The sequence below is a fragment of the Chelonoidis abingdonii genome, chromosome 7 (genome assembly GCF_003597395.2).
Source record: "Chelonoidis abingdonii isolate Lonesome George chromosome 7, CheloAbing_2.0, whole genome shotgun sequence".
In the NCBI taxonomy this organism is placed as follows: domain Eukaryota; kingdom Metazoa; phylum Chordata; order Testudines; family Testudinidae; genus Chelonoidis; species Chelonoidis abingdonii.
Genome location: NC_133775.1, coordinates 76632432 through 76650230, shown reverse-complemented (window position 1 = coordinate 76650230; position 17799 = coordinate 76632432). Strand labels below are relative to the sequence as shown.

The window sequence follows — 17799 nt, the reverse complement described above, 5'->3', positions numbered from 1 at the left end:
GTTTTTAGCTGTCAGAGGCAGAGATGGCTATTCAAAATGTTGAGGAAGAAACTGCAACGTGTGGAATATGATTGCTTTTTCTTGGAGTCCCATGCATATCTCATTGGAAAGGAAGGACAGCTGTGACTAACACAGAGAAGGACTGGGATATCATACAGGAAGATCTGGATGACCTTGTAAACTGGAGTAATAGTAATAGGATGAAATTTAATAGTGAAAAGTGCAAGGTCAATGCATTTAGAGATTATAACAGAATTTGTTTAAATTAGGGAACATCAGTTCTGGTCAAGTACGAAGACGGAGAAGACACTCTGGAGTACAGGTTGATCACAGGGTACATGAGCCGCAATGTGATATGGCATTAAAAAGCTAATTGCGGTTATAGGATTTCGCAGTAAGATAAGAGGTGTTTGTACATTATACAAGGCCCGGTGAGACCTCTCTGGATACTGTGTTGCTTCTGGTCTCCATGTTAAGAGGATGAATTCAAACTAGAAGGTACAGAGAAGGGCTACTAGGATGATCCAAGGAATGGAAAATCTGTGTTATGAAAGGAGACTCAAAGAGCTTGGCTTGCTTAGCCTAGCCAAAAGAAGGCTGAGGGGAGATATGATTGGGCTCTTTATAACTCTATCAGAGGGATAAATATTAGGGAGGGAGAGGAATTATTTAAGCTTAGTACCAATGTGGACACAAGAACAAATGGATATAAACCGGCCATCAGGGAGTTTAGACTTGAAATTAGACGGAGGTTTCTAACCATTAGAGGAGTGAAGTTCTGGAACAGCCTTCCAAGGGGAGCAGTAGGGGCAAAAGACATATCAAGCTTAGTCTTGAAGCCAGATAAGTTTATGGAGGGTATGGTATGATGGAATAGACTAATTTTGGCAATTAATTGATCATTGATTATTAGCAGGTAAATATGCCCAATGGTCTATGATGGGATGTTAGATGGGGTGGGATCTGAGTTATACCTATTGGGTTTCTGCGAACTGGGTGGGCAGAAGCCCGTCCACTGCTAATGGATCCCCCCCACCCCAGCCTAAGGGGAGGATCTACAGGACCTCAGAACCCAACTGATTCCGGGGGACAACTAATAAAAGAACAGGGACAGGAAGGTGGTCAAAGGGTCATAAGAAGGGAGCCTGATGGGGACACTGAGCAGAGAACCCCGGACAGCACCCACTGCTCCTTGAAGGCATCAAGGGAGCCGGTGGATGCCGCCTAGAGGAACTCTGCCCGGATACGTGAACAGACTAAGGACCGGAAACAAGCCCCGCAGTCACAGGAGTCTCCACTCGCCAACTTACTCTCCTTGGTTGCATAGATAGCCATTTTAGCCAGGGTGAGGAGGAGATTGACCAGGAGTTCCCACAACTTTGTGGGGCCACGGATAGGGAGTGCATAGAGAAGGAGATGAGGGACAAAATGCAGCCAGAAACGTAACAGTATATTGGTGAGGAGCTGGTATAGGGGCTGCAACCTGGCGCACTCTAAGTAAACGTACGCCAGGGTCTCCCTTGCACCGCAGAAGGGGCAGGTGCCTGGGACGGGGTAAACTGCGCCAAATACACGCCCATGCTCACGGCCCCATGAAGGAGCTGCCAACTGATATCCCCAGCGAGCCTCAGGACCAGGGTAGAGTATAGGCTGGCCCACCGGGGCTCTTCACCCTCCGCAGAGAATTCTTTCCTGGGTGCTGGCTGGTGAGTCTTGCCCACATGCTCAGGTTTATGGCCACATGGCCATATTTGGGGTCGGGGAGGAATTTTCCTCCAGGGCAGATTGGCAGAGGCCCTGGAGTCTTTTTCACCTTCCTCTGCAGTGTGGCGCATGGATCACTTGCTGGAGGATTCTCTGCACCTTGAGGTCTTTAAACCACCATTTGAGGACTTCAATAACTCAGACATAGGTTAGGGTTTTGTTACAGGAGTGGGTGGGTGAGATTCTGTGGCCTGCATTGTGCAGGAGGTTGGACTAAATGACCATAATGGTCCCTTCTGACCTTCTGCCTAGTCTCAGACTCATAGATTTAAGAGTGTTGGGTCTTGAAGCTGAAGAATGTGGAGTGGTTGGGATGGCAGAAGATGGAGTACTCAGTACACACTTTACACACGATTCCTGCTATGTAAGAGCTATTCCACTCGGTTGCAGTTGAGCCTTAACACTGCAGTCCTGTAACGTGCTGTTTTCCCTTTACCCCGGCCTTAGTAATCACCCTTTCAGTATAGTATTGGTTAAGGCTCCCTTCAGACATTCAGTGATGTGAAGTATGTTTGTGTTTTGTTCTTCCTATACCATGACCCTGGGGAGGGCTCATCATGCTGTCTGATTGTGCTTCTATACCCGGTGTGCTTGGGGAGAATGAGATTAGAAAATAGTCTTGTTTGACAGATCAAAATCTTAGTATTTTAAAATGGGGTTAGTTCCATTAGGTATAACTTAATTCATAATCTTTTTCTTGTTGATAAGATTAGTGCATATAGTCATCACTAGTTTCCTTTCCATTTTACTATCCTTCCCTGTATAATATCTGGTGAAAGCCCAAGATTATAATGCAAAAGAAGGCTATTGACACAAGAATACATAACAAGCCCAAAGTTATAGTCTGGTGATATACAATGTTTTGTTTTTGAAGTCCCACGTATCAGACCATCTTAACTACCTCTGAGTCAAATTAATTTTTAAAATGCTAAATTTTTGGACTTTACATAGATATAGATCTAATATATAAAAAAGTGTTCCTCCTTTCCATGCACACCCATACATTCACTTTATTTAAATGCTCCTCTACTTTTCTCATCTCTTTAAAATAGAAGTTGAAGCTTTCTTTAACTTGCAAAATAACATTTTAAAATTACTACAGGATGTAGCTTCACCTTTTTTATGAGAAGCCAGTTATCTTTTAAATACTTATGTGACAAGCTGCTTGAACTCTGGTGACAAAGCCCTTTGAAAGATAGATATAGATAGGTTTAGGTATCTATTTTTTTATTACAGTCAGAGGAGTGGCTCTTTACTTCACAACTGACTTGTTAGCTTGCTATTTTAAAAACAAAATCCCTTCTCCCCATGCTCTTAACCTTTCTAGTTAACACTGCACCAGGCTCCAGATGTTGGTTGACTTCTAAAACTGTCTTGGGGTGGGGGTGTGAGTGAAGTAGACACTACTGCCTTTTTGTATTGAATTTTAGCAACTCAGTCCATTTAAAGTGGTGAAAGGAGGAGTATGGATCCTACATTTGGTTCTGACAAGTACATCTAAATGTATTCACATTACCATACTTTATGCCTACACTTAGTGAAATCCAAAGGAGCATTCTGAATGGCGCGTGTTTCTTCAAAGACCAGGCACAGGATGAATACAAAGGAAAGAAACCATGACTGTTATGACTTACGATAACTAATGATTTTGTCATTTACTTGCATCAGAGATATATGCTTTTAGATTTCTTCCTCTCATACCATCCATCCAAAAAAGACCACCTAACATTTGGCAGAATCATACACAAGTTCTTGCTCTTTACTTTTTTCTTCCATTTAAGAGAGTGTTACTTAAGCTCTTCAGTTTTTCTATAACGGCCAAAATAAGGCTTGCTAGTGGGCCATACTATGAAAGCTTGAATGTAACTGCACATCTTAATGTTGAGATGAAAATATGTAATGTTGAGACTAAAATGTGCTCAAGTCAGAGCTAGTGCTTTCATGCATACATAGTGAGACTGATTTCTTCTTCGAGTGCTTGCTCCTATTGATACCAATTAGGTGTGCGCGCACCGCGTGCACGATCATCGGAAGATTTTTACCCTAGCAACACTTGGCGGGTTGTCTGAGGTATCCCCTGGCGTGGTGCCCTTACAGCACCAGATATATACCCCAGCTGACCCAGCGCCCTCTCAGTTCCTTCTTACCGCCCACTATGGTCGTTAGAACTGTGGAGCACGGCTTAGCTGAACTCCACTTCCCTAGCTTCTAGTGTAGCACTCGTTGATAGTGTAAATAGTTTTAAAAGTAGTGTATAGTTTAATAGTTATTGCAGCAGTTTAGGGGTGATGCGGCATTTGGCTCAGCGGTTCTTCATTCCGCGACATCTCACTCCTAGGTAAGGCTTGGGAGTCACCTAATTGGAATTGATATGAGCAAGCACTCGAAGAAAAGATGGTTACTCACCTTCGTAACTGTTCTTCGAGATGTGTTGCTCATATCCATTCCAAATCCATCCTCTTTTCCCCTCTGTCAGAGTAGCTGGCAAGAAGGAATTGAGGGCACAGGGTCGGCTGTTGTATATATCTGGCGCTGTAAGGGCACCACTCCAGGGGGCGCCTCAGCCGATCCACCGAGTGTTGCTAGGATAAAAATCTTCCAATAATTGTGCGTGCAGTGTGCACACACCTAACTGGAATGGATATGAGCAAGACATCTTGAGAACAACATTACAAAGGTGAGTAACCGTCTCTTCCCAGCCCTGAAAGTCCCCTGCAGGACTCAAATTGGGTGAAATTTGTACCCCTAGATATTTAACTAATAATACTAAATCTGCAACCCTTATGTCAAGATGGCATAACTAATGTTTTGTATGTGTGGCAGTCCCTTGAGAAATATACCACCCCCCATATCAGTTTTTATCTCCTTGTTGCTTTACAAAAACACTAGATGAAGCAATTGTATTTGACAGAGACGAAGAACAGAGAATTAGCTTGCTTAAACTTCATAGCTGCCTACTGCAGGGGTTTTTGCACCTTTTGAAGTAAGTTTGTACTAGCTGCTTTTGGAGCTGCAGGATACCAAACTAGATGGACCAGTGATTAAATACAGTTTTGCAATTCCTGTGTCTCAACTTCAGATTTGTTTTCTATCCTTAACATCTCCAGTTGGAAGTGCTGTAAGTGGGCAGCTGTAGCTTGATATTTGGAATGGTTTTGCTTTACAAAAACTCAAAGAAGCTTTATGTGACAAAACACTGAAAGCAGCATATTGCTCATCTTAAATATGGTTGTGAAGAACTCAGTGGGACCTCATTCTCCATAGTGATCGGACAGCATCCTGTTCTTGGGACCGTTCTGGGTGGATGTGAGCAGGGGTGGCAGTTGAATGCCTTGATGTAAGATCCAATAGCCCATTTATTCAAAAGAGACATCATTTAATGAAATATGTAACTTTAACTTTGAAGATTCAATTCCAAAGAACTGCTTACCATTTGGAGACTCTTCCCAGGGTATAACACTACTGAACTTTGTAGAGTTCAAAATTAAACTAATTCTAAGCTTTTTAGTCTCAAGATTTTTTTTTACACATTCCTACAAGTTAAACTTTTTATCAGTTACTGAATTTTTTTTTTCTTTAGTAGCCATGTCAAGGAATAGCTGATTAAGCTCCTGTCTGCGAAAATTATGTTTGGATTAGATTACTATTGCTTCATCTTCACTGTGAAAACTCAATATACTATTTCAAGTTCTGTATCATAGACTCATGGGCTGATATCCTGGCCGCACTGAATTCTGAGACTTGTCACAGACTTTCGTGGGACCAGGAGTTCACCAGACTTTGAAGTTCTTCTGGAAGACAATCAGTTGCAAGAGCACTGAGCACCCTTTCTGCCCGCCCTAAACTTTTATAACACTTTTTTTTCCTTCAAATTTTCAGAAATAAGCCAGACTTATATTTTAGGTATGATTATCAGTCTCTAAAGCTCTTCTGTCTCCTATCACTCCTCAAAATCATACATGGTTTATAAAGCTGTGTATGCCAATTTTAGGATACTTATCACCTCATACATCCAAGTTTAGCAATTGGCTTGGTGTTTAACCATTTATTGTACATTCTGGAATCCAACCCCTGGGACTAGCTCTGTCACTGATTTTTAAGTCTAGGGAACAGAATGTCCATGGTGGTTCTAAGTCAACTGCCTGGACCAACATATGGTAATATGAAGTACTAGTGCACTGGGGAAAGCACATTTGGTCAACCTCATAAAAGCTCCCATAAACTTTGTGGATATAGAAAATAAAAATCTTCAGTCTTAACTAAATGTCAGCTAGAGGATTCTGAGTTCTTTGTTAAAGTTTAACTGATGATTGTATCTAGATGTAAAATGAAGTTTTATATATAGAAAGACATAAAGTATTCATGTGTACTGAATACCTTTCTATAAATGACTTGTGTTAAATGAAGCAACATTTGATACTCTTTGATTCCCAAGTAACTGTTCTCTTTAACTCAAATCTAATGAAAAGTAGAGGCTGTTTTAGAAACACCTCCCTGAACATTCACAATTGCATGTTCTTTCTGTGGCAGTTATAACAATTGAATATGTGGAAGAGTGATGTTGTGCTGTGAATTTTCCTCTTTAGGTGTCTTGTGATTTATCACCTGGAAATAGACTAGCACATTTTCTGCTGATCCACAGTGATCCACAGGCCAGTGTCTGAGAATCTCTGCCAGACTCTAAACTGAAGCAAATGTAGGGGCTTGAGGAAAGGAGGACAGTTGAGATCTTGAAATACTAAGAGATCCAAGAATCGCTTTTATCCCTCATGATTCCAAAAGTATTTTTGTGATCTGAACTACTCCACTGCAGGTAATGTGCAGAACAGGGAGAGAAATCTAAATGACTCTACTTGCTCCTCTTAATGTGGCTGAACTGACTTTCAAACTTCTGAATGGTCATGAAGTCAAACTGAAAGAGGGTGTCTATCATCCAAGTGGTTTTTGCCTTTGCATTGTAATAAGATACCAGCTGAAGTTCAGATTTGTTCTACTTAACAAGTGAAATCCATAGATTACAGTTGGAAAAAATACAGTAGGAATGTCACAGTATAATTCAGTGTCTTCACTGGACAACTTGTTTGCATCAATTTTTTTCATCTTTATACTGTGAACCACTTTGTAACACAATTGATCTAAATATCAAAGCATTTTGGGGTTTTAACGTCCCTGCGGAGGTAGTTTATAAGCAGCTTTACATCAGTGTGATGTAATATGTATAAATAGGGTGTGATACCCAACATACAAAGTAAACTCACTTTCTACCCCCCCACCCCCCAGGTTTTTCTTCAGAGATAGTCAACTTGAAATTGAGCCAGCTAGTTTCAGTATTATATTCTACTTTTTTAAAACACTTCTTTGTGTGGATTTTAAATGTTTTTTCTCTCTTGTTGCTGTGTGAAAGACTCATGCAAACATGGGACTCTGACTATACACACAGAATTTGAAAGATTAGAGAAAAATGTCTCTTCTATGCTTCACTTTGTTTATTCAGATGCTTAGTAATCTTGACTGTAATTTGCAGCAATCTATAAGGGAGTGAAATTTCCACAAGTGTATTTAAGTTCACTGTAACCCTTCAAGTTATTGTAAGCATATTTAAACAACATGATTAGAGGCTTCACGTTGTGTGATGTTTGCAAACTTTGTAAGTTGAACCCTTGCAATACCTTCTTTGCTGATGCTTTTAGCCTGCTTGTTGAAACTTTGGTAGGGTGTTTTCTTTTTGTTTTGTTTTTGTGTGGTGTTTTTTTTCCCCTCCCCAAGGTTCTAGTTCCTCTAATTTGAAACGAAGGCTAAAACTGAACTTGTGTACAAAATCTATGGATCTAGTGTTTTAGTGACATTTTTAATGCTTCCTGTTCACACTGGGAAGAATGAAGTGTAGGTACCTTCAGTTTTATAGTAACCCAGGAGTGAACACTTTCTGTTTGAACTCATTCAAATAAATCCCTCCTCTTTCAAAGTGTAATTCTGAAATGAAGTATGTAACATTCTAAACCTGAAAAAAAGACATTCTCTTGCTAATATTTGTGCAGGTGACTCAATGAAGAGTGCCTCAGGAGAGTTTGCAGATGACCCCTGCTCTTCAGTGAAACGTGGAAACATGGTACGAGCAGCCCGTGCTCTTCTGTCTGCTGTTACCCGGCTGCTTATCTTGGCTGACATGGCGGATGTCTACAAGCTACTTGTTCAGCTTAAAGTTGTAAGTGTAGTTTTTCATCTATAACTCAGTATTTCATTTTCCATTGTCCAGCATATGTTAGGCTTATTCTGACAAGCTGTCTTTTTTGTGTGTATTGTCCCTAAACTAGTCTGTTCTTCTGCTCCAAAGTCTGTTTCTTCCAATGCAAACTGGGTCTGTGTTTTAATGGATGTACCCACCCATAATACCATATGTACATGATAGTGTTAATGTTGCTTTATCATACTGGGCTCTGGAATTGCCTTTTTAAATAAAAAAAAATATCTGGAAGCATGTTACTTGGAGGAAAAACCCATCAGAAAAAGCAGCCCAAACTTTGTCTACCAGCTTTCAAGTACCATATATACTTGTTCATAAGCTGAATTTTTTTAGTAAAAGGAAGCACCAGAGAAGGGGGTCAGCTTATGAACGAGTATAGAGAGGGAGAGGTGGGACACAGCTCCTCCCTCCAACAGAGGGAGCAAGGAGAGGCAGCACAACCAGCAGAGCTAGAAGGGAAGAGGCAGGGCCAGAGTCTCTCCGCTTCTGGCCATGCTGTTCTCCCCTCAGCCTCCAAAGCAGCTGCAGCTCCAGGGCTGGCAGGATTCAGCCATGCTGCTTGGCTCGCCTCCCCCCAGCAGGCTGTGGCTGCGCCGCCCAGTCCGCCAGAGCATGCTGCAGCCGTACCACCTGGCCCAGTCTGCTGGAACATGCTGCGGGCGTGCCACCCAGTCTGGCCCACCGGAGCAGGCTGCGGCTAGGGGTGGGGTCATGTTGGGGGTGGTCACAAGGGTTACTCCCCTGACTCCCAGCTCCTCCCCCACAAAAAATTTCCCCACCAGTTGCTGTCCCGGCCTGTCAGGGGAAGCAGCTGGCACGCTGGGACACTTCGTTTACTTAGGTTTACCTCCGTGCCTGTGGACGCTTGAGGTAAACAAACCATCTTGGCCCACCAGCGGCTTATCCTGATGGCCCGGGAGCCAAAGTTTCCTGACCCCTGAATTATAAAGCTGACTTGTGAACGGATCATAAAAATTTTCTATTTTTACTTAACCATCTTGGGGGTGCGGGGAGGGATCAGCTTATAAACGAACCAGCTTATGATCAAGTATATACAGTATATCTAAGTTTAAAAAATAACTACTTGTTAAAGTGAGGTATAAAATGTCTTGGATTTTTCTGCAAATTGTACACTGGATGGTTAAAAATATCTACTCTTTTGTAGGTGGAAGAAGGTATCCTGAAATTAAAAAATGCTGGTACTGAACAGGATTTAGGAATACAATACAAAGCGCTCAAACCAGAAGTGGATAAGCTTAATATAATGGCAGCCAAAAGACAGCAGGTACAGTAACAGTACTTTTTTGTTTGGTCTTCAGTGTCTTAGCTCTTCTCTCTCTCTTCCCTCCTCCCCCCAAAAACCAAAACAAAACAACCTTTTGGAGACGTGACTGGGGCCCTCGGCGTGATTTCTAAACCCAAGGCATTACTAATAAACCGTGCACATTCTGTTGCTTGCTATGCACTGCACCCACAGTGTTCAAAAATTGAATCTGCATTCTAGTAATAACTCTGTTCAGATGTAGTATAGTACTTATTATAATGAATTTATAGACAAATACATTTATTTTTAATGGAATAGGCACTAATGCAACCCCGGCTTGTGGTGTGTGTCCTCGTCTTTCTCCCCCCTCTCGCCCCCCGGCGTTAGGAACTTGATTTTAAATTTAAGTTGAGAGATGCAAATGTATGGTTCCCACAGCAACTGTAACTTGGCAACATTGCACAATCTTAATGCCTTAACATTTTGGTACTTCTGTACAAAACAATACGTGTAAGAAAGGGAGCAGAACTGATTCCTGATAAGTAATAACACTGAGTTTCTGAGAGGGTGTAGTCTAAACCACAATATTGCATTAATATAGATATTTGCATTTAATTAGGGTGTTTGTTTTGGACTGTCTTGTTACCTTGAGCAAACAAACGCTTCAGCAATCTCTCCACTATTTTCTTTGCAGCCTCCTTTAAAGGACTTTTTGTTGTAGTTGTAGTAGTCAAGACCTGTACTTCTGACTAACTTGGTGAACTCTGGCTTAATCCCTTAAATGTGTGTCGATTTTGTTTTGCTTAATGCTTTTGCTGTCATGACTCATTCTTATAGATGAGTAAATGTCAGTTCTTCAAGTGCTTGCTCATATCCATTCCAGTTAGGTGTTCGCGCACCACGTGCACGTTCGTCGGAAGATTTTTCCCTAGCAACTCTCGGTGGGTCGGCTGGGTCACCCCCTGGAGTGGCGCCACCGTGGCACTGGATATATACCCCTGCTGACCCAACTGCTCCTCAGTTCCTTCTTACCGCCCGTGTCGGTCGTTGGAACAGTGGAGCGCAGCTTAGCTGTCCTCCACTTCCCTAGCTACTCGTAGTTTCTTCGATATCTTTGTTGTATATAGTTGGAATTTATATAATTACAGTTAGTTTGATAGTTCTTTAGATAGTGTATATAGTTAAGCGGGGTTTGGGCATTAGCTCCTTCCCTGCACCCGGTGCTGGGGCTCATGCCCGGTTCACTGGGATTCAAACCTTACTCGGCCTGTCACAAGCCGATGCCTACAGGAGATCCCCATGACTCCTGTCTTAAGTGCTCAGGGAATCGCACATTACAGATAAGTGCCGTAATTGCAAGGCATTTAAGCCAAGGAAGAAGAAAGAGACTTTCGCCTACAGAATCTCCTCATGGAGGCAGCTCTGAACCCTCCACCCTCAGCACAGAGTGCTGAGCACTCTGCTAGAAGCGCTCCTCCGGCACCGGACCGTGCCGGCACCGCTAAGATGCCGCGGCACCGGCCATCTCCGGCGCAGGGATCTGCTCGGCACCGATCTCTCTCCCCAAAACTGAGGAGATGGAAGTCCTCCACTACCTCTGTGCCCTCTGCGCCGCAGATGCAGCCTTGTTCGGACCGCCCAGAACCTACACCTGCTGCGGCACCGACTGCTGCGGTACTGTCGACTCCGGTCCTGCAGGGGCTGTCAAGTCCGGTCCCTGAGAGCTCCTCGCCGAGACCTGTGGTTGAGCTTACGGTCCCCTCTACGCTGGAGACATTCTCCACAGCCAGGGACCTCATAGCTATGATGGAGTCTGTCCTGCCTCAACCCCCGGCACCGCTGATGCGGGTATTACACTTGATAGGCAAGCCAGCCCTAATGAGACCGCCTTCAGTCGACCCGGCAGGTCGGCACTGATCACGATCCAGGTCCTGACGCCGTTCGCGCTCTCATCGACTATCACAGTCTCGACTCTGCTTGCATCCCGGCACCGCTCGCCTCTTTGGTACCAGTCATACTCATGGCATAGATTGACATCTTGGCCTCCGGCTCGGTACTCTCAGTACTGCTCCAGCTCCCAGCACCGGGACTCTCACAGCCATTCCCGACACAGACCTTCGAGATCCAGGTCGACCTCCCGGCACCGTGCAGGTCGCAGGTGCCGATATTGTTCTCGGTACCGGTATGTCTCCAGGTACCGATCCCCAGTGCTGAGGAAATCGGCAACGGCGAGAGAGAAGGACTCTTACTAGGGTCTTTCTTCTCCTCCCTGGCCGTCCCGGCACCCGTCCATGTCTTCGCAGGTGGACAGTTCGTACGCCCAGGACAGAGACTCCGATGTGCCTGCCAGGATATTCCACGAGCCCCAGACCCAAGATCATGGCCCTCACCAGTGGGCATTTTGGACACCTTGGGCATATCATCAGGCCCAAGGTGCACATCCAGGCCCATCTTGCTCTGCCACATTGGAGCACTGGGTGCCGGAAGCCACTATAAGCTGCCCTCCTCCTCCTACTTCAGAGGAAGTGCCGGTCCAGCCACAAGACTCCCAGATCCCAAGGGAGACAGAGGCTGGCCACGAAGAAGAGGCCTCAGCTGACTCACTTGTCCCTCGTCTCTCCTCATCGTCCTCCCCTGACGAGTCGGTAGCTGGAATATAATCTTTAAGCCCTTCGCCAATTGACCTGAGGGCCCACCAGGACTTCCTCAGGCATGTGGCACTAAATATGAACTTGCAAGTCGAAGAGGTCCCGGAGGTAGAGGACCCAGTGGTGGACATTTTATCATCTGAGGCCTCCATGAGAATGGCCCTCCCGTTTATCCGGACGATCCAGGTCAATGCCAACACGATCTGGCAGTCTCCAGCCTCTATCCCACCTGCTGCCTGGGGAATGGAACGTAAATATATGGTGCTCTCCAAGGACTACAAATACTTATACATCCATCCTCCTCCCTGCTCCCTCATTGTCCAGTCAGTCAATGAGACAGAATGCCATGGCCAGCAGGCCCCAGCCCTGCCATCAAAGGGCAGGAGGCGCGTGGACTTGCTGGGGCGCAAAGTCTACTCTGCAGGGGCACTCCAACTTCGCGTGGCTAATCAGCAAGCCCTCCTTAGCCGCTATAACTATAACACCTGGGTGGCGGTGGACAAGTTTAAGGAGTTGCTCCCGCAAGACTCCCGGAAGGAATTTGCGGCCCTCCTGGACGAAGGAAAAAAGATGGCTAGAACTTCCCTCCAGGTTTCCTTGGACACAGCGGACTCTGCAGCCAGGACCCTAGCCTCTGGAGTTACTATGAGAAGTTCTCATGGCTGCAAGTCTCAGGCCTTCCCCCGGAGCTCCAGCATACCATCCAGGACCTCCCCTTTGAAGGGCAAGGCCTCTTCTCCGAAAAGACAGACCCTAGGCTGTAAAGCCTAAAAGATAACAGGGTCATTATGTGCTCACGAGGCATGCACATGCCAGTGACTCAGTGCAGGCCCTTCCGCCCCCAGCCACACCGCTCTTACCCTCAGCCCAGACAGAGACAGGACTTTGCCAGAAGGTGGGGTAGAACCGGTCGTTGGAGGCAGTCAGGCACCCAAGGGGACCAGAACCAAGGCCCCTCCAAACCACCCACAGGGCCAAAACCTACCTTTTGAAGGTGCGCTCGAGGACGACGTACCAGTTCCGTTAAAGGATCTGTTCCGTCCTTTCTCCAACCGCTTCTCCCTTTTCCTCCCTGCGTGGTCCCAGCTAACGTCAGATTGTTGGGTCTTATGCATACTGGAATTTGGGTACCACCTCCAATTTATTTCTTGCCCCCTCTTTCATCCCCCTTTCTCGTCCCTCTTCAGGGACCTCTCTCACGAGCAGTTCCTCCTTCAAGAGGTGCAGACACTGCTTGCCAAAGGAGCCATAGAGGAGGTACCAAAACATGAAAGGGGCACGGGGTTTTACTCCGCTACTTCCTAATCCCCAAGGCAAAGGGGGGTCTCAGACCTATCCTGGATCTGCGGGAACTCAACAAATTCATGATAAAGTTGAAGTTCCGCATGGTATCCCTGGGGACCATCATCCCATTGCTGGATCCTGGAAACTGGTATGCCGCCCTCAACATGAAAGATGCGTATTTTCACACAGCCATGTACCCTCCTCACAGGAGGTAGCTCAGGTTCGTAGCCAACTGCCAACATTTTCAGTTCGTGGTCCTACTGTTCGGCCTCTCTACTGCCCCAAGAGTATTTACGAAATGCATGACTGTAGTCGCCGCCCACTGCCGCTGCCGTCATCGGATACACATTTTTCCGTATCTAGACGACTGGCTCATCCGAGGGACCTCTGAGGCACAAGTCACCTATCACGTTGGCATTGTCAAGGACCTTTTCCTACATCTAGGCCTGATGATGATCAATGTGGAAAAATCCACTCTGATTCCCACTCAGAGGATAAACTTTATTGGCGCCACCCTGGACTCCAGTCTTGCCAGAGCCTGGTTACTGCTGCCCCAGTTCCAGGCAATGGTGGCCATCATCCAGAGCCTGCAAGCTATTCCGTTGACTTCGGTTCGCACTTGCCTCTGTCTCCTGGGTCATATGGTGGCCTGCACATTTGTGACAAAACACGCCAGACTGCGCCTCCGTCCCCTCCAATCGTGGCTCAACTCACTGTACCAACCAGGCAGAGATGCCATAGACCTGATAGTCACCATTCCCCCGAGCATCCTAGGCTCCTTTGAATGGTGGCTGACCCCCTCCCTGGTGTGTGCAGGGCTGCCGTTCCATCCGCCCCAGCCCTCTGTCTCTGATGATGGACGTGTCATCTCTCGGCTGGGGTGCTCATCTCGGACATCTACGCACTCAAGGCCTTTGGTCATCTCAGGAGCTGGCCTTGCACATTGATGTCCGGGAGCTGAGAGCAGTCCGCCTTGCGTGCCAGGTGTTTCAGAAGGAGTTGCAAGGCCATTGTATGTCAATATTCACAGACAACACAACAGCCATGTATTATATAAACAAACAGGGCAGGACAAGTTCGACCCTTTGTCAGGAAGCCATACGACTCTGGGACTTTTGTAAAGACGCTATGAGGTCTATAGAGTGGGCTATTCTCCTGGGGGTTCAAAACACTCTGGCGGATCGCATCAGCAGATCCTTCCTTTCTCACGAGTGGTCGCTTTGCCCCGATGTTATTCTTTCAGTCTTCCGGAAGTGGGGATTTCCTAGTGTCGACCTCTTTGCGTCCCGCGAGAACAGGAAATGCCAGATATTCTGTTCCTTTCAAGGCCTCTCCCAGGGTTCGATAGCGGACGCTTTCTTGATACCATGGACGACTCACCTGCTCTACGCTTTTTCATCATTCCCGCTCGTCCACAGGGTCCTGCTGAAAGTACGCAGGGACAGAGCCTACTTGATCATGATCGCTCCAGCGTGGCCCAGGCAGCACTGGTAAACCATGTTGCTTGACCTGTCAGTAGCCAACCCCATCCCTCTACCTCTTCACCCGAACCTGATAACTCAGGACCACGGCAAACTTCACCACCCAGACCTACAATCCCTCCATCTCACGGCATGGCTTCTAAGTGGTTGACCCAGTCTGAGTTGCCTTGCTCTGCCCCAGTGCAAAAAGTACTCTTGGGTAGCAGGCAGCCTTCCACTAGATCAACATATCTGGCCAAGTGGAAGCGTTTCTCATGCTGGTGCGGAGAGCAGAACGTTCTTCCCGCTGAGATCTCGATCCCCACTATCTTGGACTACCTCTGGTCTCTTAAACAGCAGGGCCTAGCGGTATCATTATTGAGGGTACACTTGGCGGCTGTCTCTACCTTCCACCCAGGGGAGAATGGCCACTCAGTGTTTTCACATCCTATGGTATCTCAATTCAAGGGCTTGGAGCGCGTATACTCCCAGGTATGCCGCCCCCGCCCGAACCTGGGACCTCAACCTCATTCTTACCAGACTTATGTCGGCCTCATTTGAGCCGTTAACAACTTGCTCCCTTCTGTACCTGTCCTGGAAAACCGCTTTCCTCGTGGCCATCACATCGGCAAGACGAGTTTCCGAGCTTTGGGTTCTCACGGCGGACCCTCCATATACTGTATTCCACAAGGACAAGGTGTAATTGCGACCACATCCGGCCTTTCTCCCCAAAGTGGTATCAGCCTTCCATGTTAGCCAGGAGATCTTCCTTCTGGTCTTCTTCCCGAAGCCACATTCATCGCACAGGGAGCAACAGTTGCACTCCCTAGATGTCCATAGAGCACTCGCTTTTTATATCGAGCGGACAAAGCCCTTCCGCAGAACACCCCAATTCTTCGTCGCGGTGGCAGAGCGTATGAAAGGCCTACCTGTTTCCTCAGAAAGGATTTCATCCTGGGTGACATCATGCATCCGCACCTGTTACGACTTGGCTAATGTCCCCTCGAGCCACGTCACTGCGCACTCTACCAGGGCTCACGCTTCATCTGCTGCCTTCCTGGCTCACATGCCCATCCACGAGATATGTTGCGCAGCTACCTGGTCCTCGGTCCATACCTTCGTCTCTATGCCCTGGTTTGCTGTCCAGAGATGATGCAGCCTTTGACTCACAGTATTCACTCTGCAACATCTCACTCCGACCCCACCGCCTAGGTAAGGCTGGGAATCACCTAACTGGAATGGATATGAGCAAGGGCTTGAAGAAAAGACGGTTACTCACCTTGTAACTGTTGTTTTTCGAGATGTGTTGCTCATATCCATTCCAAACCCGCCCTCCTTCCCCACTGTCGGAGTAGCTGGCAAGAAGGAACTGAGGAGCGATTGGGTTGGCAGGGGTATATATCCGGCGCCATGGTGACGCCACTCCAGGGGGCGACCCAGCCGACCCACCGAGTGTTGCTAGGGTAAAAATCTTCTGACGAACGTGCACGCAGTGTGCGCACACCTAACTGGAATGGATATGAGCAACACATCTTGAAGAACAACAGTTACAAAGGTGAGTAACCGTCTTTTACGTTGAAAAGTAAAGATGGGTGAATGGTCTTATCAGTTTGAAATGACGTGGTCTTTCTAAATTAACTATTGCATTAGTATTCATGCTATTTGTATGGAGTAAAACTTGTAGCATATCACTGACACTCTTATTCTAGCTTCCTTTATATGAATAGACAATTGGATACTGCATGTTTTAAAAAAGTAATTAGTGAAATGCAAGACATTTGCCTGAAAACAGTGTGTATATCTATTATGCAGTTGAAATAGGTGGGGGTTTGTGTTGCTACATAATCTGCTATGTGAAAGGTTTATCTTCTGCCACAAGAGCAGTGTTTGTGCTCATAATGCCTCCTCCGCTTAGTTATACATCTTACCTGGCTTTAGTATTACCCATCCCTCTTAAATTTCTGCTTGGCATGTTTACTTCACCTTCCTCTTTGCTGTAAGGTATTGCTATTAAACTTAATATTTCTCTGTCAGGTGCTTATTGTCCCTCTAAGCATGATGTGACTAGAGCTTTGGGACTCTGAACTTAGCAAGATAATGGCAGAGCTGGGAATAGAAACTGTGATACGAGGCTGATCACTGTTTTAATTTCTTCCACTGAGAGTAGTGCTTAATTGGTAGCTAACTTCATTGATTTTAGTATGTTTTGCCTTTCATAAACTGCATTAAGTTCCTCATATGAAAGATGCTCGCAAATATTGGACCTCCTATTTATAATGGTCATACTTCAGAAAGAGTGTTTGGGGAAAACTCATGCAGGTATAGTTAAATCCAATTTAGCTGTAAATTGTAGCCACTGGCTTAGTGTCTAGATGAAACAAGGCATGGATGAGAGCTAGCTGGTGGAAGCTCAATCTAAATAAAACTGAGGTGAGGTGGTTGCTAGAGCATATATCAAGAATTATATGCCCCTTCTCATTGTTTTGTTTGTGCTCATCAAGTATTAAAGGTAGCAATCTAGAAAATGCTGTTAAGCAACCACTTGGTAGCAGTGTAAAGATTTTAGTACCTCTGCACTCTGGTTTTGAAATTCTTTCAGAATTTCTGCTGCTATCACCTCAAACCCAGTTTCCTGCAACACTGTCTACACGGGAAAACCCCTTTAAATCAGCATGGAAACTGAAGCTGGTCCGTACTGGCTGTCTATGGGGTGGTGGAATTTTGAAGTTTTGCTTCTAACATAGAAATGCTTCTTCTGCTCTAGGTGCTGCCTAGATGCCATGGAAACTCTAATAAATGATGGCTTGGGACTGATTTACCTGAGGTGTTTTCCTTCCTTTCCTTCCTTCCTTTGCTATACTGCTGCCACCGCCACAGTCAGTGAAGGTGCTTGAGCTAGAGCCCACCACACTTCCTCTGTACCTAGTCCAAAATAACCTAAATTGTTTGGCCTTCAGGGCGTGCTGCAAGGTCTGCCTTAGGGATGTAAATGCTGTTTAAAAAGTTAACCACTTAAACAATTAAAAATATCATCTGGGTGCAGCAGCCAGGGCGACCTGTCCCGGGATTAACCTTTTACATCCCTAGTCTGTCCATTTACCTAGTCTTGGGGGATCGTAAATGCACATGTTCAGA

At 45.9% G+C, this 17799-nt stretch overlaps 1 protein-coding gene across 2 annotated transcripts in view; it reads left to right on the top strand.

The window, feature by feature from the left end:
* Window positions 1-17799, top strand: part of CTNNA1 (catenin alpha 1) — a 222853-nt gene that overhangs the window by 55905 nt on the left and 149149 nt on the right. For both annotated transcript variants that reach the window (XM_032795619.2, XM_075068058.1), the window contains exons 4-5: window positions 7803-7969; window positions 9174-9293. In XM_032795619.2, the coding sequence (XP_032651510.1) occupies window positions 7803-7969; window positions 9174-9293 (287 nt within the window). The remainder of the gene's footprint in view (window positions 1-7802; window positions 7970-9173; window positions 9294-17799) is intronic.